General features: G+C 39.9%; 1 protein-coding gene across 2 annotated transcripts in view; it reads right to left on the reverse strand.

Moving 5' to 3' along the window:
- Positions 1 to 14,792, reverse strand: part of LOC143918852 (TWiK family of potassium channels protein 7) — a 79,472-nt gene extending 64,680 nt beyond the window's left edge. Inside the window, exon 1 of one of the 2 annotated variants that reach the window (XM_077440927.1) lies at positions 14,470 to 14,792. In XM_077440927.1, coding sequence (XP_077297053.1) covers positions 14,470 to 14,616 — 147 coding nt within the window. In that variant the 5' untranslated portion in view covers positions 14,617 to 14,792. The remainder of the gene's footprint in view (positions 1 to 14,469) is intronic. The other variant, XM_077440926.1, reaches the window with a different exon arrangement.
- Positions 14,793 to 24,439: the final 9,647 nt, after the last annotated feature.

The following is a 24,439-nucleotide window of genomic DNA, read 5'->3' on the forward strand; positions in this document are numbered from 1 at the left end:
CCAAAAATGAATATCAAATTAAAACAAACACCGTAGACTCGTGGTTAGAATATTATACTTTCGAGCGGAGTGGTCACGGTTCGATTCCCACAAGTAGCTGTTGGCCAGACCTTGGTTTGTGACTTCAGGTCGATCGTTTCCGTTCACAGTTTGCCAATTTTTATGATTTTCACTGAAAGGGTTCCTGTAAATTGGCATCTCCTTTCTAAGAATAGCCAGCAGCATAGATCGGTCGATAAGCTTCTGCTTAGCGTCGAGAAGGGGCCGGGTTCGATCCCAGGGCCGGGCCTCAAATGAAAATGAATTTTTCAGAGTATGCTGTTGGTTAGACCTGGATTTGTAACTTCAGGTTGATCGTTTCCTATCAGAGTTTGCCAATTTTCTCTGATTTCATTGTTGAAACGGTTCCCGGAAAAAAAATTGGCTAAAAATCCTTCCTACCTACTATGTCACCATTATTTGAAGTTTGATTGATGTACAATAAAATTTATGTACAATTCATAGATGTCTCGTTAATTTGCGAGTTTTTCAGTGTCTCGTAATTCAATGACTTGTAATAAAAATGCTGCATTTGTATTTGTAATTGTAATTTGTAATAGGCCAGGAAGGCGCATTGGGATTTACCTGTAGGCCTTCCTGGTATATATGTTAAAAAAATAAAAAATAACAGTATATAAATAACTCTTGCAAATCTCAAGTTATTCAGCATCTTGAGGTTTGCCAATTTCTATAATAAAATACTACAAAAAATCCTGCATAGATGATGTTTGTATGAATTCGCATTGTATAAAAATGCTTGTATTCATTGTATTATTGTATAGTATCTGTATTAGTACACTCGTCGCTTTGGAGCGATCTGTAAAGACGAGTGTACATGTTCGATTGAAATAAAAAAAACAACGAACTTCATAAAAAGTGTTTTAAATTCATGCAAACTTGTAGCTTATAATTATATTATATTAAAATATGCACTCGCATACAAACCGCAAGTACATATGTAAACTGCTACAGCATAAACAAACACACCTAACTACATATCTCATTTTGTAACAAATTCATTTGCATTCAATTTTATTTTATTTTTTTACAAAGCTTACGTCAATTGTAATGGCTTCTAAAATACATCAACGGAAGCCGAAAAAGCCATAGAATACAACACAAAAAAAACAAAATTGACAATGAAGCATAGGAAGGGAATGAGAGGCAATCTCCAGAAGCAATCGACCAAATTGCCGAAACTATAACGCAGATACCTCGCTACGTAATAAATTCAACAATTTTAAAATAAAAACGTCACCAGCGTAAAGAACGCACCGTAATGGATTTTTACATAATAGCAAAAAAGCCCATTTTATTACCTAGAAAACTTTCGGGGTGGATCTAATCAATCGAGAGATACATCGCAGGCGGAAAACGCGAAGAAATACATAAAGCGAACCCTAATAGGCGGCATGTATCGGCGAATAGTGAGATATAAATAAAATCGGACCGGAGCAAATTAGACAGGATGTAAATGGGTTAAATTAATCTTGTCCGGCCGGGGGTGAATTTAATGGCTAACGTTTAGGGAAACCACAACTACAAAAGCTCACTTAACCTGACGTATTTAATCGTTCGCCTTAATTCAATTTAAACTGTATTGTTTCCACTGACCTGTGGTAAGCTCTGCTTGCTATTCGATACGGTTGACTTTATTTTTTTCTAATACTTTTTTAGCATATTTTTCGGTTCGTTTCTTATCTGGATACATTCATAAAGATTGTATCTATATCGCTGTATTTATTATTTTCAAATTTAAGTGTTTATGTAGAATATATTTTAGTATAATGTAGCACTATCTAAAGTGCTCGGTATGATTCCTAAAATTGGGCATCGAAGTCACCTGTTTTCACTAAAAATTTGCCTGTCGTAGAGCCTATTAACTAATAAAGCTTTTCTTATTTAAACAATATAATCAGATAGATAATCCTAATTGTAATTGTCATTGTCTTTCAAGGACTCTATTATTAAGTAATCGACTGGTCTTAAGACTAATCAGCAGAAAAGTCTCTGACAATTTGTCTATGGTGGCTGTTTATTTATCCTACAAATATCCGATTAATTGTCATTGTCTTTCAACGACTATACAAGTAATCAACTGGTGTAAAGACCGATAGGCAGATAAATCTCTGATAACTTGTCTGTAGTGGCGGTTTCTCAATCATATGAAACACGTCTTCTAACAAAAATGGCTTTTACAAAGCAATCGGTCGAGTGATCTTAGTTGTTTCGTTTCCAAAATTGCATTTTTTGGAAAATAAAAGATTTTCAGAAACAAAACCAAAAGATTAATACCTCATAAGATTTGTGATAGTTTTTCTAACTTTGACAAATATATCCAGAAACCCTTCGATAGACTTTTCTGCCAGCAAATCTTTCAATGAAAGTCCAATTTAAAGATTTTATCTTACAAATATCCGACTAATTGTCATTGTCTTTCAAGGACTCTATTATTAAGTAATCAACTGGTTTGAAGACTAATAGGCAGTTAAGTCTTTGACAATTTGTCTGTAGTGGCGGTTTCTCAATGATATGAAACACGTCTTCTAACAAAAATGGCTTTTACAAAGCAATCGGTCGAGTGATCTTAGTTGTTTCGTTTCCAAAATTGCATTTTTTGGAAAATAAAATATTTTCAGAAACAAAACCGAAAGATTAATACCTCATAATATTCGTCATAGTTTTTCTAACTATGACAAATATACCCAAAAACCCTACGATAGACTTATCTGTCAAGAAATCTTTCAATGAAAGCCCAATTTAAAGATTTTATCTTACAAATATCCGAATAATTGTCATTGTCTTTCAAGGACTCTATTATTAAGTAATCAACTGGTTTGAAGACTCATTGGCAGATAAGTTTCTGACCATTTTGTCTGCAGTGGCGGTTTCTCAATGATATGAAACATATCTTCCAACAAAAATGGATTTTACAATGCAATCGGTGGAGTGATCTTAGTTGTTTCGTTTCCAAATTTGAATTGCATTTTTTGCAACACAAAAAAATCTCAGAAACAAAACCAAAAGATTAATACTTCATAAGATTTGTCATAGTGTTTCTAACTATGACAAACATAACCAGAAACCCTAAGACAGACTTATCTGCCAAGAAATCTTACAATGAAACACCAATTTAAAGATTTTATCCAACAAATATCCGCCAGTAACTTGAGAAATTCACCTTATATAATAGCTAATAATTTTTATATTTATTTCCTTCATAAAACAATTAACAACAAAAAACAACCCATCCCAAAATTCATTCACAATATCAAACAGAGTTAATAAATAAAATAAAAAATTACAACCATCGTTCACTTACCACAATAACACAGCCCCATCCAAATTAGAACCGACTCGATTAAATCCGACTACACTTGGAGTGTTAAACCGTTAATTTTTGACATTTAAAAACGCGACATAATAATGTACATATATGTATGTAGGTACAATATATGTAATAAACAGTATACATGCATACCCACGACGGGGAGCCAACCAACCCCCAGTCGCGATTATTTGTCACATCAATTATGTCTGAAAATGAGAACGACCGTGTAAATTTAACATCCCCCAGAGGGGTTTCAGCAACCCTGCCTATCTGTGTATAGCAATAAACCAGAGCTGAGGGAAAACTTATGGCACTAGTGTCGCCATATTGCGCTCGTACATCACAGTACATCAACCCTGATGTTCACAATCCAATCCAACAAATGCAGTTCTTCTTTGGGTGATAGATTTCAAGTTATAAATGTATTATATTACTGAGCGAATTGCCTGGCGTTGCTCAAACGGACGAAAGTTAAAATCAACAGTTTTCAATTCAAAGCAATCTAATTTGGCAACTAATACTATACCCATACAAATATAGGCACAATTACATATATAACTAGATAAACTAACCAGCTCAGCTTGGATTCAAATGCTTGGTACTTAATGAATTCACTAAAATGAACGCAAAAAGCTACATTCATACTATCCATTACTGCAAGGCAACAGCCCAGCACAGCAGTACACGGAAAAGACAACTTCTATTCATACTATACGGAAAATATTCACATGCGCATGCGCACAAGTACGCGTGCACTCGCTACTATGACGAATATTTTCAAATAAACCAGTTGATTTTAATAAGAGTCGATCACTTTAAGCTCCGTCATTAAAAATGTATCACAATGCATATTTTATATTAATTTTTACATAGATATATACCAGGAAGGCCTAACAGGTAGACCCCAATGCGCCTTCCTAGATAATTAATTACAAACATTGCAGAATTTTTATTACATAAATCATTGTATTTCGAGAGGTTGGAGAACACAAAATTAACAATTAATTAATTAATTAATCCATTCAGACATCTGTGGATTGTACATAAATCAAATTCAGATATATGTGACAGCAGGTAGGATGATTTTTGCCAATTTGAGGAACTGTTTCAATAATGAAAATCAGATAAATTGGCAAACTCTGATAAGAAACGATCGACTTGGAGTCATAAATATCCAAGTCTAACCAGCAGTATTAAAGATTAGCACGGGATCGAACTCAGTAATCCCTCGGTGCTAAAAATAAACGCAACCACTAAGTCATACTGCTGGCTATATTTATGTGTACGTTCTTTGCTTCAGTAACAAAGTTTTGTGCTGCTCACTACATATGCAATTATGTAGTTTATTGAATTAAATTTCGACCACATCGAATTGATTACAACAAACGTCAATTTAGCTATATTACATATACATATATGCATTAAATAAAATGTTGATCATATTAACCAATGATCACGCCGAATTCTGATCACATTAAGTTTCAAATAAAAAATACGGCTCAAATGCGCAAGTAAAATGCTTGAATCGGTTCACTGTTTATTACGACCGGCCCAGGTGTACTAAATTCAACTCGCAGAAACAAACGCGAAGAAAACACGTTTCCTATGCGGTTTTAATTTTCCGGCGACCTTGACAGCTTTTCCGGCGATTTTCATCAGTCGTTCGAGAGATAACACGAGTCCGACGATACCACTCGTAATATCGACCCAGAATACATTGTGCATTGTGTCGAATTTCTGCGAAAAAACTCACACAAGTCGACATTTTCTTCGGAACACGCTCAGTAGGAATACGTAGGATAATTAAATGTGATGCCTTAACCCTTCGCTGACGAGGGATGCAACCCCGACGATACGGAGATTATGAAAAGTTATATCCCTGAAGTCAAGCTTAATAGAAAATTTTCAACGCGGTAAGATACATAATACACATATCATATGAGACTTTCTAACGTTACTGAAAACGTTTCATTTAAAAACATTCAAAATATTATTCTAATCCTATACTATGTATAATACAATGAACAGTAGTGCTTGAATGAATCTAAATATAATACATATATTTCCAAATAACTTTTACCTTATTAATGTATTATCCCTCAGATATTATTAATATAATATGTATTTATTTATAGTTTTGGGCCGTTGTGACATTACAGGAAGAACCTACATAATACGCCACAATGCTCTACATAAGAAAACAAGAAAAAAACACAACATAAAAATACATAAGAATAAATAGAAAAAAACAAAAACAGAAAAATATGTAGTAAAAAAAAGTTTTTTAAAAACAAACCTCTTTTAAGTTTTGTATATAATATTTAGATATATAAAAAATAAATGTATATAAAAAACCCTAATTGACAAATCGCCAATTCTCACCGTAAACTTTGATCACGAGTATGGCAAAGTGCTCAATCTGTCATAACGAGAGGGGGGGGGGGGCGAAAAGGAAAAAAACGATCAAAACAGTGTGGACAAATTCGACAGTGTGGACGATAGACGTAACCGTGAACGAATATGCATTATTTTCAAACGTGTCTATTATGATTATTTTTCACCATTGTAATGGCGGACGTCATTTTCACTTATATTGATGACCAAACCGAGCAAAATGGCAAAGTTTGAAAACGTTCGGATAAGAACCCAAACTTAGTCACACGACAACATCGTTTCTGATCTTAGAAGAGGTTAAAAATAGAAAAATTTACAGTAAAAAAATTCAAAACTTAACGGAATACATAGTTAGGAAATCTATGGCATCCACAGCCATCACCAATATATGTATATACAATATACGAACCAGCCGTAAATACAAAACATTCCCGCAAACGCCCGAATTGAAGAGAGAAGATTAAAATTCTACTCATACATCACATCCAATTATGAAAATAATGATGAGAGCAGGCTACCAGGCAAATAGGTGAAATAATCTCTAGCAACCTACTCTCACTGAGGTGGAAAATATGACATTCAGACATGGCAGGAACGATGTCATTAAGAAGTCGGATAGAAGCCAACCCATAAATAACTGTGCGAGCAGGAGGTACAACCATTAAATAATAATGTCTACCACGCACATAATCATTAGGACATAAACTATTCCAGCAACGACGTTTTACCACATACATACATAGAAGCTAGAAGAACAACACCAATTAATGAGAAGTTTCTCCGAAGTTCAATTTAATTATACCCAAAAGCATGCCCAACAGAAAAGGAGCAGAGTAGAGATGATCGTTGCTGGTGGTTTCATAATTTGAATGCGATGTTTGAGTGGAATTTTAATTTACTTTCTTCCATTTGGGCCTCGCAGGGATGTTTTGTATTTGTTCTTATTTATCCGAACAGGCTGCAGGTGCAAGACCATTCCCTTCTTTGTCTTTTTACTACTTATTAAATTATCTCTGTATTTTATTAATCATTTAAATTTACATTTATCCGCTATTTTATTACTTTGCTGTTTTTTTATGATTGTGTTAAAATGGTGCTTATTTTTCTTTTCTTTTGTTGCTTTTGCTTTTTGTTCTATCTATTTGTTTTCTCCCTCTCTTGTTTTATTATCTAAGCCATTGTGGCGCATTAGTTTCTTCCTGTAATGCCACAATGGTCCAAAACTTTTAAATAAATATGTATGTGTAGTACCCATACTGTTTTTGATAATGGAAACGAAGAAATAATTTTTGCACTTTCTCGATCATTAGAAATTAATTTGCTTCATGTCGATTCCATACAATAGCATTATATAGACATAGTTCGGTCGTTAAGCTTCTGCTTAGCATCGAGAGGCACCGGGTTCGATCCCATGAGCTTACCTCGATTGAAAAGTGCTGCTGGTCAGACCTGGATATTTGTGACTCCAGGTCGATCGTTTCCTATCAGAGTTTGCCAAATTTTCTCTGATTTCATTGTTGAAACGATTCTCGGTAAAATTCCTTCCTATCTATTATGTCACCACTATTTGATATTGATTAATGTACAATAAAATTTATGTACAATTCATAGATGTCTCATTCAGCGACTGAATGTAATGTTTGTAATTGGCCAAGAAGGCGCATTGGGGTTACACGTAAGGCCTTCCTGGTATACATATATTTTATTTTTATTTTTATTTATTTTATTGTCACAAATCAATACACACTCGTCATTACAGATTTGCTCCAATGCGACGGGTGTACGTTAATGAAAAACATAAGCAATCAGAAATACAGTAATACATACATATACAATCAGAATATATAGAATATAACAATTAATCAGAAATAATAATCATAGTGACATCTATGGATTATTTTTAGATTTTTTTTTTTGTATACAATTTTTATACATACAATAAATACGAAATTATAGAGATGTCGATAGAGATATCTATAGATTTCAGATTACTGTGTATAATTATTACAAATTATACACAGGCAGATTTTTGTGACAACAGGATTAGATCTAATACCAATTTTCAGGAACCGTTTCAGCAATGATCAGATAAAATTGGCAAACTCTGATAGAGAAACGATCGATTTGGAGTCACAAAACCCCCAAATCTAACCAGCAGTGGCGAGGACTCGAACCTTTGACCTCAGTGATGCTAAATATATACGCTATCACTAAGCCAAACTGCTGGCTATATATGTAAATAAAATAATAAATAATAATATCCTAGCTTGCTTCTCATAAGTAAGACGATAAACAGTTGGAGAAACCTTCAAAACAAATCCAAGTCGACGAAAGAAAACGTCAACAACCGTCTTGATGTGGTTGTGAAAGGTGATTTGAGGATCAAAAGTTATACTCAAATCGTCCATAGATTCCACACGCTTCAGCAAGATGGATTTAATTTGAATACCCGTGATAACAGAGCGAATATGCAGGTCTATAACTCATAATTGCACATTTATTAACGTTCAGTTCAAGACTTAAAAGAAATCTGAGCTCCAGAATGGAGTCAATATCAGCTTGAAGAAGACAGAAGAATGCTCGTCTCTCATCTTTGACCAAAAAAGAGTAATTTGACATTGTCACCAAACAAGACGTTATAACGAAGTATCATTATCGGGTGACTCACTTTATTTTCAGCGCCAATATCCACATATCAAAAGTCGAGTGTTGGCCGCGCACACACCTTTGAAACATTTCAACGCAGTGTTTTAACACAAGCAACTCATTCATTTCGAGTCGTAAATCTTTTGTCGGCGCTATTTTGCACATGAAAATGAATTTATCTCGTCGGGAAATCTTCGCGGAACGTTTTTGTTCGGCCGAAACGAGATTTCGACGACTTTCTTCATAAATGAGCGCAATAAAAATGAACACACGCACCTTTTAAATCGTAAATATTACACAACTGACAAAATTTACGGTGACTTTTGAAAGTCATCCATCACGATGTACGTATGAGTAATGAGTTTCGCGAGCTCGGTTTGCGAGTGTGGCATTTAAATTAGGATGTGTGAGAATTAGGGGTTGAAATTCAGGAAAATTTTCGTATATATATATATAAAATTACCCTGTTAAAAAGCATCCGTGGTGTCGCGGAAAGCTCCCTTAACGACGCGAAAGCGCTCTAATACGCCAGAGCCCAGGAAAAGCTCGTTGTATTAATTTTCCGACGAGGTAACGACACGGGCCAAAATTAACCGAAATGATCAACGCGACGCCAATAATCCGAAACATAGGTGTGTTTATTATGCTTTAGTTTTATAATGAGTGCGCAAATTGTTTATTTTGATATTTACTATGTCAGTAATTTAATTGAATTGCGAAACTTGCTGTAATACTATGAAACATTGATAAAAGTTTACATGGAACCGGAAAAGTGTCGAATGTTGCTAAAAAAAAGCCATCATTATTAGCGTGTTAATTCTATCGATGTACATACATATAATGTGATCAATTCTTATGTGATCTACATACATAAATTGTATGTGATAAATAGTAAGTGCGATCAACTGACATCGAAGGTTAATGTAATCACTACATATACATATCTATATATTTTGTTGAATGATTCATGTGATCTACCCATAATTTGATCAAAGTGTTTTATGTGTAATCAATAGTAATTCTTATAGAGGCCTAATGTGATCCCTAATATGATTGACGAGTAATGTAATCAATGCATAATGTAATCAAAGTTTAATATAACTAATAGCTCATTTCGTCGACGGTTTGTGTGATCTATGCCTAATATCTTCGATGTAATCAATGCAAATTACCATTAACGTCTATTGAAATTGAAACTAAATTTGATTGATAGTTCTTTCGGCATCGGCGGTTAATGTAATCAATACTTAACATGATCTACCGCACTATAATCAACGGTCAGTATGATCAATGCAATCGACACTTCGTTTATGTAATCAAAAATTAGTTGAAAGATTATTCCATAGACTAATATTTTGATCAATGTGGAATGTTATCAATTTATGCTGTAACTAGCTTTTAATTTGGTCTACCGTCATTGTTGTAAATATTTATTATGTTCAATTCTTAATGTGATCAACAGTTTGTTTCGATGAGTATGACGTATACAATATAATGAATATTTAGGCGATCAAAAATATATTTATACTAGGGATTGCAATTTACTATAAAATTTCATTTACCGGTAAACGGTAAATAATTTCCTATTACCGGTTTTTTTCAGTATATAGAAAAAAATTAAATGCATTAGATAAATATACATATGTCGTTACTTTTCCTAAAAACGCTAACCTAGATTGCACCGTAAATAGCTAAAAATAAATCTCAGGTGTAATAATGAGAATAATGTAATCAGGGCTGTAAAGGCGATTAAAAATTTACCGACTCCGACTCCAAACTCCGAATTCAACTTGAATGATTTTTGTTAGATCGATTTTTCTTGCCAGCGTATAAAATTATTAGCAATGAAAATAATAGTGATATTCAAAATATAAAAAAATTAAGGATTTTAAAAAATCAATAAAAATGCTACCCAATTTATTAAATTATTGGTAATGAAGTTCGTATATATAAAAAGTAAGTACAATCATAGTAATGTGTATGAATTTCATACACAAACAAATCAATTAAATAAAATAGTATGAGACGGAAGAAACATCGATTTTGGCCAGAACACATCAAAATGCGTGTAAATTCAACGATTTTATTTAAAATGTAATTTAAATTTATGATTTTTAAAAAGAAAATGATTAAATTTGAATTTATTAGTCGATTTATTTCCATAAAATTAAAGACTATAGTTGATGAATACCGTAATATTACTGCAAATTCATTCGAAATATTTAATAATCATAATTGAAAAAAACGTCTGCTCGCATTAATTACGACTTGGTCGGTCTGTGTTGCCACTCTTAAGCATGCATCAGTGTAGCCACTCCTATGAATGCGTCAGTAGTGCAGAAGAGAACTATCATACTGAAAGAAAGCTCGCTACTTGCTACAACTCATAACAATGAGCTACTATTGTAACGTGGCAACAAGAGAGAGAGTATCCACGGTCTAAGTGTATTCGCGGATGAACAATAGAGACCCCGGATTAGGCTAACGAGACTCAAAAAGTGCCCGAACAAAGGATACGTTGGAGTTCTCAGACCCGGGCGAATGCGTGCGTAAACAATAAACTCACCGCGATAGACCTTTACGAGTTAAGACAATAGATACATAAACGGATCGGGGAAGCTGTGGTGTGCAACTTGTCCTTTATACACACGGTAGATCAGATTATTCTGGAGTGAGTAATGAATCCGTGTGGACCACTAGGATCGTTGAATAAATGCTTTGAAGCGACTTTCGCCTTTCATAAGGATCCTGAACTCACTCCTACGGAACACTATTATTACATTACCATTGTACCAAAGGCTTACATAATATGATTCTTCCCGCTCAAAATTTTAGTCATTTTGGACAATTCGCGATTAAATAATTTCCGGTACATTTTTCAAGCGAAATTTTACCGATTTACCGGTAAATCAGTAAACCGGCACACCACAGTTAATGCTATAATTATAATTTTTCGTTTTCATTAAAAGATAATTATAATTTTACAAGAAAATCTTCCACCTGACAAAAAGAGCAAAGAAGATAAAAAAATTCACAAAAACAGGCTTTTCCCAGGACGGAAAATTACCATCAATCATTTTCGGTGACTTAATTTAAAAGTGTCTTAATACAATATGTACTTGTTTTTTAGCATTTAATAGACCATTTTAAAATCAATTGACCCAAAACTCACCCTCATAAGGAACAATTATAACACTACTCCCTCTTATCACGTGCACTATTCAAACATAATAAATTCAAACTAAATGTAGCATGCCGCCCCCCACCCTATATTTCACACAATCATTACAAATTTCAAATGCTATTTTCATGTTTCGCTTGCAGGTGAAAAAAATGCAAATTCACCTCGTAAAATTTTGATTAAAAACTTACCGAGTTAACGCCAAATTTTAATTACACTATAAATCATAAATTAATTACTCGCGAACCGAAGTTTAAACCAACATAATTAATGAGAAAAAAAATACCTTCAGAATCACCCTACAAACACAAAAAGTATTTATTTTAAACACTCAAACGCCATTCTAAAAGCGTTACGATTTGACCTTACAAACTATTCGACACCTCCAATTTACGCGCACCATTTCGCTTCTATTTCCACGAATTAGATGTAATTGAAATTTCCACTTTCCAAACACTCAGAGGCGGAATCCGGAATGCAATACACATCAGAATCAAATTCCAATCCGATCCACATACACAAATAAACCATCGTGTGGATTAAAACTTGATTCAAAATCGACTGCACAAGAAATACATATATGTAACACATAAACAATCGCCATGTGAAATTTTAACAAAATCCACTTACCAATTACGCCAGAAAAGAAACCGCTCATTATTTTCGCATAATCTAAACTGTAATTAAAGCTTTCCAAAGTGCGGCAATTTTGTGTAATTTCGCCAAACTTACACACATACAAACTGCGCAAACTTAAAAGAACACGCCATTACGACATTTTCCTGTATATTATCGTACAATTAATTACAGACTGAGAGCCATGCTAAAAGCTTTACAACCGGAATTACATTCAAAATAAAAAAAAACACACACATACAATGCAATATATATTACAATTACAAAATGTTTACTTTTATATTACGTATAACAATCAATCACAGCGTCTTCGAACATTTCGCGTCTTTCTCCCAACAGATTGACATTTATTAAATTATCCCCAGCGCAAAATCAACATACATATACATAATATTGTAGTATAGTGCCCTATTTTCCTACATAGAAGTGAAACATGCTGCGACCAACACGCGACATTTTATACGAGTGTGAAAATCGTTCGAGATTTTCATCTTGGAAAAGTTACGTACGTATGAACATACATATACGAAAGCTTAAGTGCGATATCGTAAATATTCCGGCCGGGAAAAACACTACTTCCGGTTGACCGATTTTGATGAAATTTTTATCATAACTTGAGAAGATCCCAAACATTATAAACACACCGTGCTTAGAAACGTCACTGTGGTTTTATGATAGTAGAAAAATGCCTGAAATAAATTTAATAATAAACTTTACGCGAGATTGATAAAATTTCTTCAAATCATTCTTACCATAAGAAATTAATTTAGAATGTTGATTCTAATAGTGACATTATTCGTAATACAATCTAAAAAGAGATTTTGCCACTTTAAAAGTCAAAAAATTTCATTTCAAAAGTCAGAAAATTGATTTAAAATGTTGTGTATTCGCTAAATAATACATCATGTGAAACTCTCTATGGCGAATATTTTCATTGACTTCCAAATAGGATGGAAAACAAATTAAGAAAATACAATGAATTTATTTTAACATGTACTTCAAAATAAAGGGGAGTTATTCCACTTTAAAAATCAACAGATTGCATGCTTAGATTATTCCTTTTAAAGTTGCACAACTGATTTCAAACAATGACTATTAGTTTTTTGATATTTCAACATCGATATATAAGAAGTACTATAACATTTGTATACATACATATGACCCATCATATTTGAAAATGGCGCAAGTCCAATTTTCAGTTCTAAAAACACTATTTCTGTTTGACTTAATTCATAAATTTTAATCACTTATTTTAATTCGATATGTCCAGATACTCGGTAAAGCAGAAAAAACGTATTACAGGCCACCAGTAGTTTCGAATATTGTTAAAAGAAAAACATTACATATAATTTATTGCGAAACATTTCTCGAAATGCAGAAAAGTGGACTTATAACGACTCATTATATGTTTGAAGTTTGTTTAATTTATATAGGAAGAATTCTATTATAAAAAACACAAACAGAAGAAGAGGAAAGAATAACGAATCCTTGCAAATAAAACATACAATTTGATGCAAAAAATAGTTTCAGCATATTTATGTATGTAAATGAAATAAAATTTGAAACTGTACTCTATACTGTTCAACTGTACGTTAACTACATATGTATCTACAAACTACAAAACTTTAAGCCATAATTTGAATATAATTGTGTTTATATAACTCACTAGTGTTTTTACTCGGCTTCGCTCGGTATTTGTACCGCTTAAACATGGCCAATCTAATAGTAAACATTTTACTACATTTATTTGAATAGTTTTATTTTATTTAAATATTCATTTGTTCGATGACGTCACGGATTTGCGAACCAACATTACATATTACTTACAAAGTCTCTTTCGAAATCATATATTAAAAGATAGATGCTACAATGTTTAATATAATAAATAATAAAACCGATCATACAACGACTGATTTTCGAAAAAGCATACGTGCTCAAATATAAAACATGACACTACTCTATAATTCATACAAAATTTTGAGATATTACATAATCCAAAAGCAGAATATTACAAACCGGAAGTTTATGCACTTGAAATTGCCACACCATATGGCGCCAAAAGCCACAGCACATGCACACATAGACATTGTTAGATTAACTTCCGCATACAAGTACATACATATAAATAAGCAAGCTTTATTTAACCTTTACCATTATTTCCGAAACGTCAGACAGACAAACATGTTTACACGAATCCGCACTCGGACGGTGCAGTAAGTCGTAAAAATAAATCAGGCCTCACCAATCCTCCCCCTGCGGTGTAGATCATGAGGGCCACCAGCAGGCCAAAGTGTCCCAGAGCACCCCTGAGCTGGACCGTGTGCCAGCCTCTCTTCACGGATCCCAGCAGGCTTTCGTTCTCGAAGGTGATGTGCTTGGCACTACCCATGCTCGTTCGGGTCCCGTTGACCCATTACCGCGCCGGAAAACTTTGGCCCGGCGTCATCGTCCCCCCCGGAAAAGTCCGTGGAAGTTTTCCCGAGCGAAGTCTGCGTGGACTGAGTCCCGTCCTAGTGGACGATCGCTCCCGACCGCGGATCGTCTAACACTGGCCCACAGTGGACTGAACTCGGACTAAAGTGAGGCGCGCGTACACCCCCACTCGGCGAGCTTTCGTCTGCGCAAGCTTCGCCATACGACTTTGTAAGCTACGCTCAGCGGGGTAAGTGCCGGTGAAAATGTATCAGCTGATGAATGAATGTCATAATATATTTATATATAAAAACTGACGTGATGTGTGTATGTGGGTATGTATGTATATGGCGGACGCGTAGACAAGTATGGGGATTTAAAAAAAAAAAACAAATTTTAGAATAACAGGAGTATATGGTTCTAGGACACATCCCCTGGACGTTAATGATAAAAATATTTTATAAAAATTGAAAGTATCTTTAATAAAAAATCAGTATCAATGCTAACTTATTTCAGCCAGAAAAATACAGATATTAATAATACATGTATCAGATTCGTTATAAATAATCAATAATGAATAATAAAAAATCAGTAATCAATAATAATAATTTAAAATATACAAACTCCAAAATTTATTTACTGTATTTTAATCTCTTTTTCTTTTCCTTTTCTCGATTTTACAAATTCCATCACGGATAGTCTATAGATATTTAAAATATAATAATAATAATATTACAATAATATATACTTTTATTAAAATTTACTTTCAATACCACAGAACGCAAACGCTAACTGGTGACTAAAATTCTTTTAAATTGATATTTATTACTACAATAACTTGAAATTAAATATTGTATATAAATTGAAATTAAATATGCTCTACGACACTCAATTTATTCATATTTATTACTTTACCTTATTATTAATTATTAAATATTTATTAATATTTTTAAACAATTTTTATCCATGGCGGGGGATTTTTGCGCGGGGGGTTAATGTCCTGGTGGTTTTTGGCCGGGTGGTATGTGTCCGGGGGGTACGTGTCCAGGGGCGGTCTCCGTGATGAGGCAGAATGTTAAATTACAGAAAACACAAATATCGGAAGGCAAAGATCGAAAATCGAAAGATCTTAAGTCGAAAGATCAACTGTTTTAAAAAAAAAAGGGTGCATGGTAAACAGTACATACTTAATTTGCGCGAGCAGGATACAACAGGAACAAGAGGAACAGGCTTTTCCTCCCGTATTCTGCGCGCGCACATTAATACGGGAGGAAAAGCCTGTTCCTCTTGTTCCTGTTGTACCCTGCTCGCGCAAATTAAGTGAGTATGTCCCGTTTACCATGCACCCTTTTTTTTGATCTTTCGACTTAAGATCTTTCGATTTTCGGTCTTTGCTTTCCGATATTTGTGTTTTCTGTAATTTAACATTCTGGCTCGTCACGTAGACCCGTCCAGGGGGTACACGTCCGGATATGTATGTTGGAGTATATGTACATATGTTGTGCCTAGAGATAATTAATAAAATAAATACACGCGAACAAGGCGCACAGCCAATCAGAGTGAAGTGCTCAACGTGGACTAAACACTTACTTAATTAACCAACGTGACCAATTAGAGGAACGTATCGTCATTCTGACCAATGGGTGCATTTTAAGCATCTTCTATAGGGATGTTAGGGTATTGTAGGTTTGATCAAACAGTGAAACACTTTTCAAAAGCAAAAAGTCAATAGTTGAGGGAGTTGGAAACGTTCCTACTCTCCCTCCACCTCATACACATTACTACGTATAAACTTAGCTTTGTATTGTTGACCAACATTCGTTAAAATTATTTTCTTTCTCCAATACTATGTACATCCCACTCGTTTCCTCTCTCCTAGAAAACAACAATAAACATAAATAAAATCATTAATTGTATTTACATATATTTTGGAACAGATTGTACTATATATTATTACGAGTACATAAATAAAAAATACGTTGTAAATAAAATTCGATGAAAAAAGACAAAAGAAATAAAATATATTAAAAGTATATACATATATATTCAAAACAAAATCGAATTTGAATATATTAAACATATTAAACTTAACCCTCCCTCACCGAAGTGGGCTATTCAAGTGCTCCAATGTTTACGTTTTTCGTAATAACTATGTGGTTTTTAAAGCTATACACCCTATATTTCTTGTATTCCTAGAATGAACTACAAGATATTTATTTTAATAGATTTCCTATGATTTAGAAAAGGGGTACATCGTAAAAAAATACATTTATACATTTCTACGTTCCAGAGTATGATTTAAAGGCGGTAGCGATAAGTCATGTTTTTGACTGTTCGCATGCATATTCTTGTTGATTGATGAATGAATGCGAGAAAAAGAGACAGCTATATTATCGTAAGCTATTGTTTTCATCACTTTTGGCGCGTTGCTATTGAGTCATGCAGTCGCCTGTTGGCCTTACCAATGTGCGTTTGCATGTCGATGGTTGTCGTTATTTTTTAATACAAAAATAGTCAAAAACTTGCTATAGGAATTAAACTTTTTTATGTTGATGTATAAAATGATTAATAAGATATATATTTAACCTATTTGTATTGAGAAAAGCTGTATATTGAGTAAAAAATACTGGGGTCTTACTCGACCTCAGTTCGGGACACTCGTTCGATCTCGACGCTCCGTCCTTCAAAGGTTAATATATTGAACATATTAAACTTAATGAGTGATTATATATAGGTAATATTAGGGTAGATAATATTTATAAGCGAAATTTAGCTTTCAAACTTTATAGTCTCAGATCTAAGGGAAATGGTGAGAGTTAATAGATGGGACCAAATATTTATGTATGTACATATAAGAAAATCCTTACATACATTGATCCACTACCCCTTTATATTTAGGGGTCTCAATTAAGCTTGTTGGGACACGTTCTTGAAATGCCTGAGGTAAGGTTTCTTCTCGGCAAAACGATTCTCTCCTCTCTCCTCAGTCGACCCAGAAAAGGTTGAGAGAGATACATGAATATGCTCAATATGCACATATGTATGTATGTGAAAGGATATAAAATAAATGTCCTGTACGAATTATATTTAGATGTAAAAACCTCGACCCAATCTTTGTTAATGTATTAACAAAGAAGAAAATTATTTAGGGTTAGTTTATATGTAATTTAACAAAATATATATATACATATGTATATTATAAATCTGAAAAAGAAACGTTTTGTGTAAAATAGATTACTATATTTAGTTTTAATTGTTCAAATTAATATTCATACATATTATGTACACTCGTACAATAATATAAAATGTCATGTGTCGTGCTATCAAATGACAGATCTACATCTAATCTAATCTATAATTTGGAAAGAGACTTTGTATGTAAATATCCTTGGTCGTCGTCGTCGTTTTCGTCGTCGTCGTCCGTAGATCGGTGACGTCATCGAACACGTGATTCGATTTTTTTTTTTTTCGATCCATGGGCGCCGATTTGTTTTTTTCGATTCAATGGATTCACCCCCGCGGGGGCGCAAAGCGAGTAGTTTCATGGGGCCCCGCCAGGGGCGCCACAAGGGGCGCAGCCCCGTGGGGCCCCGAAGGGGGCCCGGGGGGCCCAGCCTCATGGGGCGCAGCCCCATGGGGCACAAAAGGGGGCGCCACAAGGGGCGCAGCCCCGTGGGGCCCGGGAGGCCCAGCCTCATGGGGCGCAGCCCCATGGGGCACAAAAGGGGGCGCCACAAGGGGCGCAGCCCCGTGGGACCCCGAAGGGGGCCCAGGGGGCCCAGCCTCATGGGGCGCCACAAGGGGCGCAGCCCCGTGGGGCCCCGAAGGGGGCCCGGGGGGCCCAGCCTCATGGGGCGCAGCCCCATGGGGCTCAAAAGGGGGCGCCACAAGGGGCGCAGCCCCGTGGGGCCCCGAAGGGGGCCCGGGGGGCCCAGCCTCATGGGGCGCAGCCCCATGGGGCTCAAAAGGGGGCGCCACAAGGGGCGCAGCCCCGTGGGGCCCCGTGGGACGGCATTTAATCATGTGGGCGCGGAGGGGCGAAGCCCTAAAAGGCATTAACTAAGGGGGGCGAAGCCCTAAACGGCAATTAATCTTGGGGGCGTGGGGGGCGAAGCCCTAAAAGGCAACTGATCATGGGGGCGAAGCCCTAAACGGCAGTTAATCATGGGGGCGCGGAGGGGCGAAGCCCTAAAAGGCATTAACTAAGGGGGGCGAAGCCCTAAACGGCAATTAATCTTGGGCGAGTGGGGGGCGAAGCCCTAAAAGGCAACTGATCATGGGGGCGAAGCCCTAAACGGCAGTTAATCATGGGGGCGCGGAGGGGCGAAGCCCTAAAAGGCATTAGCTAAGGGGGGCGAAGCCCTAAACGGCAATTAATCTTGGGGGCGTGGGGGGCGAAGCCCTAAAAGGCAACTGATCATGGGGGCGAAGCCCTAAACGGCAGTTAATCATGGGGGCGCGGAGGGGCGAAGCCCTAAAAGGCATTAACTAAGGGGGGCGAAGCCCTAAACGACAATTAATCTTGGGGGCGTGGGGGGCGAAGCCCTAAAAGGCAACTGATCATGGGGGCGAAGCCCTAAACGGCAGTTAATCATGGGGGCGCGGAGGGGCGAAGCCCTAAAAGGCATTAGCTAAGGGGGGCGAAGCCCTAAACGGCAATTAATCTTGGGGGCGCGGGGGGCGAAGCCCTAAAAGGCATTAACTAGGGGGGGCGAAGCCCTAGACGGCATTTAATCATGGGGGTGCGGAGGGGCGAAGCCCTAAAAGGCATTAACTAAGGGGGGCGAAGCCCGAAACGGCAATTAATCTTGGGGGCGCGGGGGGCGAAGCCCTAAAAGGCATTAACTAAGGGGGGCGAAGCCCTAGACGGCTTTGAATCATGGGGGCGCGGAGGGGCGAAGCCCTAAAAGGCAACTGATCATGGGGGCGAAGCCCTAAACGGCAATTGCTCATGGGGCGTGGAGGGGCGAAGCCCTAGAAGGCAAAGGCTCAGGGGGGTGCCGAGGGCGAAGCCCTAGAAGGCAAAAAAAAAAATTTGATTTTTTTTTTTTGATTTTTTTAAATTTTTTTTTTGATTTTTTTTTGATTTTTTATTTATTTATTTATTTATTTTTTTTATTTTTTTTTTTATTTTTTTTTTAATTTTTAAATTTTTTTTTTTTTTTTTAATTAAATTAGCTTAGTCATGTTTAAGCGGTTTATATTATAAACACTGAGCGAAGCCGGGTAATACAGCTAGTCTAATCTATAATTTGGAAAGAGACTTTGTATGTATCCTTGGTCGTCGTTTTCGTCGTTTTCGTCGTTTTCGTCCGTAGATCGGTGACGTCATCGAACACGTGATTCGATTTTTTTTTTTTCGATCCATGGGCGCCGATTTGTTTTTTTCGTTTCAATGGATTCACCCCCGCGGGGGCGCAAGGCGAGTAGCTTCATGGGGCCCCGCCAGGGGCGCCACAAGGGGCGCAGCCCCGTGGGGCCCCGAAGGGGGCCCGGGGGGCCCAGCCTCATGGGGCGCAGCCCCATGGGGCTCAAAAGGGGGCGCCACGAGGGGCGCAGCCCCGTGGGGCCCCGGGGGGGCCCAGCCTCATGGGGCGCAGCCCCATGGGGCTCAAAAGGGGGCGCCACAAGGGGCGCAGCCCCGTGGGGCCCCGTGGGGCCCCGAAGGGGGCCCGGGGGGCCCAGCCTCATGGGGCGCAGCCCCATGGGGCTCAAAAGGGGGCGCCACAAGGGACGCAGCCCCGTGGGGCCCCGAAGGGGGCCCGGGGGGCCCAGCCTCATGGGGCGCAGCCCCATGGGGCTCAAAAGGGGGCGCCACAAGGGACGCAGCCCCGTGGGGCCCCGAAGGGGGCCCGGGGGGCCCAGCCTCATGGGGCGCAGCCCCATGGGGCTCAAAAGGGGGCGCCACAAGGGGCGCAGCCCCGTGGGGCCCCGAATGGGGGCCCGGGGGGCCCAGCCTCATGGGGCGCAGCCCCATGGGGCTCAAAAGGGGGCGCCACAAGGGGCGCAGCCCCGTGGGGCCCCGAAGGGGGCCCGGGGGGCCCAGCCTCATGGGGCGCAAGCCCTAATAGGCATTAACTAAGGGGGGCGAAGCCCTAGACGGCAATTAATCATGAGGGCGCGGAGGGGCGAAGCCCTAAAAGGCAACTGATCATGGGGGCGAAGCCTTAGACGGCATTTAATCGTGGGGGCGCGGAGGGGCGAAGCCCTAAAAGGCATTAACTAAGGGGGGCGAAGCCCTAAACGGCAATTAATCTTGGGGGCGCGGGGGGCGAAGCCCTAAAAGGCATTAACTAGGGGGGGCGAAGCCCTAGACGGCATTTAATCATGGGGGTGCGGAGGGGCGAAGCCCTAAAAGGCATTAACTAAGGGGGGCGAAGCCCGAAACGGCAATTAATCTTGGGGGCGCGGGGGGCGAAGCCCTAAAAGGCATTAACTAGGGGGGGCGAAGCCCTAGACGGCATTTAATCATGGGGGTGCGGAGGGGCGAAGCCCTAAAAGGCATTAACTAAGGGGGGCGAAGCCCTAAACGGCAATTAACCTTTGGGGCGCGGGGGGCGAAGCCCTAAAAGGCATTAACTTAGGGGGGCGAAGCCCTAGACGGCTTTTAATCATGGGGGCGCGGAGGGGCGAAGCCCTAAAAGGCAACTGATCATGGGGGCGAAGCCCTAAACGGCAATTGCTCATGGGGCGTGGAGGGGCGAAGCCCTAGAAGGCAAAGGCTCAGGGGGGCGCCGAGGGCGAAGCCCTAGAAGGCAAAAAAAAAATTTTGATTTTTTTTTTTTATTTTTTTAAAATTTTTTTTTGATTTTTTTTTTATTTTTTTTTTGATTTTTTTTTATTTTTTTTTATTTTTTTTTTATTTTTTTTTTATTTTTTTTTTAAATTTTTAAATTTATTTTAAATTTTTTTTTTTTTAATTAAATTAGCTTAGTCATTAAGATTAATTGCCGTTTAGGGCTTCGCCCCCCTTAGTTAATGCCTTTTAGGGCTTCGCCCCTCCGCGCCCCCATGATAAAATGCCGTCTAAGGCTTCGCCCCCATGATCAGTTGCCTTTTAGGCAAGGCCTTTTAGGGGCGAAGCCCTAAAAGGCATTAACTAAGGGGGGCGAAGCCCTAAACGGCAATTAATCTTGGGGGCGCGGGGGGCGAAGCCCTAAAAGGCATTAACTAAGGGGGGCGAAGCCCTAGACGGCATTTAATCATGGGGGTGCGGAGGGGCGAAGCCCTAAAAGGCATTAACTAAGGGGGGCGAAGCCCTAAACGGCAATTGCTCATGGGGCGTGGAGGGGCGAAGCCCTAGAAGGCAAAGGCTCAGGGGGGCGCCGAGGGCGAAGCCCTAGAAGGCAAAAAAAAATTTTGATTTTTTTTTTTTGATTTTTTAAAAAAAAATTTTTTAATTTTTTTTTAATTTTTTTTTTATTTTTTTTTTAATTTTTTTTTTTGATTTTTTTTTTATTTTTTTTTTATTTTTTTTTTTAATTTTTAAATTTTTTTTTAATTTTTTTTTTTTTTTTAATTAAATTAGCTTAGTCATGTTTAAGCGGTTTATATTATAAACACTGAGCGAAGCCGGGTAATACAGCTAGTCTAATCTATAATTTGGAAAGAGACTTTGTATGTATGTAAATATCCTTGGTCGTCGTCGTCGTCGTCGTCGTCGTCGTCGTCGTCCGTAGATCGGTGACGTCATCGAACACGTGATTCGATTTTTTTTTTTTTCGATCCATGGGCGCCGATTTGTTTTTTTCGATTCAATGGATTCACCCCCGCGGGGGCGCAAAGCGAGTAGTTTCATGGGGCCCCGCCAGGGGCGCCACAAGGGGCGCAGCCCCGTGGGGCTCAAAAGGGGGCGCCACAAGGGGCGCAGCCCCGTGGGGCCCCGAAGGGGGCCCGGGGGGCCCAGCCTCATGGGGCGCAGCCCCATGGGGCTCAAAAGGGGGTGCCACAAGGGGCGCAGCCCCGTGAAGCCCCGAAGGGGGCGCGGGGGGCCCAGCCTCATGGGGCGCAGCCCCATGGGGCTCAAAAGGGGGCGCCACAAGGGGCGCAGCCCCGTGGGGCCCCGAAGGGGGCCCGGGGGGCCCAGCCTCATGGGGCGCAGCCCCATGGGGCTCAAAAGGGGGTGCCACAAGGGGCGCAGCCCCGTGAAGCCCCGAAGGGGGCGCGGGGGGCCCAGCCTCATGGGGCGCAGCCCCATGGGGCTCAAAAGGGGGCGCCACAAGGGGCGCAGCCCCGTGGGGCCCCGAAGGGGGCCCGGGGGGCCCAGCCTCATGGGGCGCAGCCCCATGGGGCTCAAAAGGGGGCGCCACAAGGGGCGCAGCCCCGTGGGGCCCCGAAGGGGGCCCGGGGGGCCCAGCCTCATGGGGCGCAAGCCCTAATAGGCATTAACTAAGGGGGGCGAAGCCCTAGACGACAATTAATCATGGGGGCGCGGAGGGGCGAAGCCCTAAAAGGCAACTGATCATGGGGGCGAAGCCTTAGACGGCATTTAATCATGGGGGCGCGGAGGGGCGAAGCCCTAAAAGGCATTAACTAAGGGGGGCGAAGCCCTAAACGGCAATTAATCTTGGGGGCGCGGGGGGCGAAGCCCTAAAAGGCAACTGATCATGGGGGCGAAGCCCTAGACGGCATTTAACCATGGGGGCGCGGAGGGGCGAAGCCCTAAAAGGCATTAACTAAGGGGGGCGAAGCCCTAAACGGCAATTAATCTTGGGGTCGCGGGGGGCGAAGCCCTAAAAGGCATTAACTAAGGGGGGCGAAGCCCTAGACGGCATTTAATCATGGGGGTGCGGAGGGGCGAAGCCCTAAAAGGCATTAACTAAGGGGGGCGAAGCCCTAAACGGCAATTAATCTTGGGGGCGTGGGGGGCGAAGCCCTAAAAGGCAACTGATCATGGGGGCGAAGCCTTGGACGGCATTTAATCATGGGGACGTGGAGGGGCGAAGCCCCAAAAGGCATTAGTTAAGGGGGGCGAAGCCCTAGACGGCAATTAACCATGGGGAAGTGGAGGGGCGAAGCCCTTATCGGCAACTGATCATGGGGGCGAAGCCCTAGACGGCATTTAATCATGGGGGCGCGGAGGGGCGAAGCCCTAAAAGGCATTAACTAAGGGGGGCGAAGCCCTAAACGGCAATTAATCTTGGGGGCGCGGGGGGCGAAGCCCTAAAAGGCAACTGATCATGGGGGCGAAGCCCTAGACGGCATTTAACCATGGGGGCGCGGAGGGGCGAAGCCCTAAAAGGCATTAACTAAGGGGGGCGAAGCCCTAAACGGCAATTAATCTTGGGGGCGCGGGGGGCGAAGCCCTAAAAGGCATTAACTAAGGGGGGCGAAGCCCTAAACGGCAATTAACCTTTGGGGCGCGGGGGGCGAAGCCCTAAAAGGCATTAACTTAGGGGGGCGAAGCCCTAGACGGCTTTTAATCATGGGGGCGCGGAGGGGCGAAGCCCTAAAAGGCAACTGATCATGGGGGCGAAGCCTTAGACGGCATTTAATCATGGGGGCGCGGAGGGGCGAAGCCCTAAAAGGCAACTGATCATGGGGGCGAAGCCTTAGACGGCATTTAATCATGGGGGCGCGGGGGGCGAAGCCCTAAAAGGCATTAACTAAGGGGGGCGAAGCCCTAGACGGCATTTAATCATGGGGGTGCGGAGGGGCGAAGCCCTAAAAGGCATTAACTAAGGGGGGCGAAGCCCTAAACGGCAATTAATCTTTGGGGCGCGGGGGGCGAAGCCCTAAAAGGCATTAACTTAGGGGGGCGAAGCCCTAGACGGCTTTTAATCATGGGGGCGAAGCCCTAA

This window comes from Arctopsyche grandis, chromosome 11, assembly GCF_051622035.1.
Source record: "Arctopsyche grandis isolate Sample6627 chromosome 11, ASM5162203v2, whole genome shotgun sequence".
In the NCBI taxonomy this organism is placed as follows: Eukaryota; Metazoa; Arthropoda; class Insecta; order Trichoptera; family Hydropsychidae; genus Arctopsyche; species Arctopsyche grandis.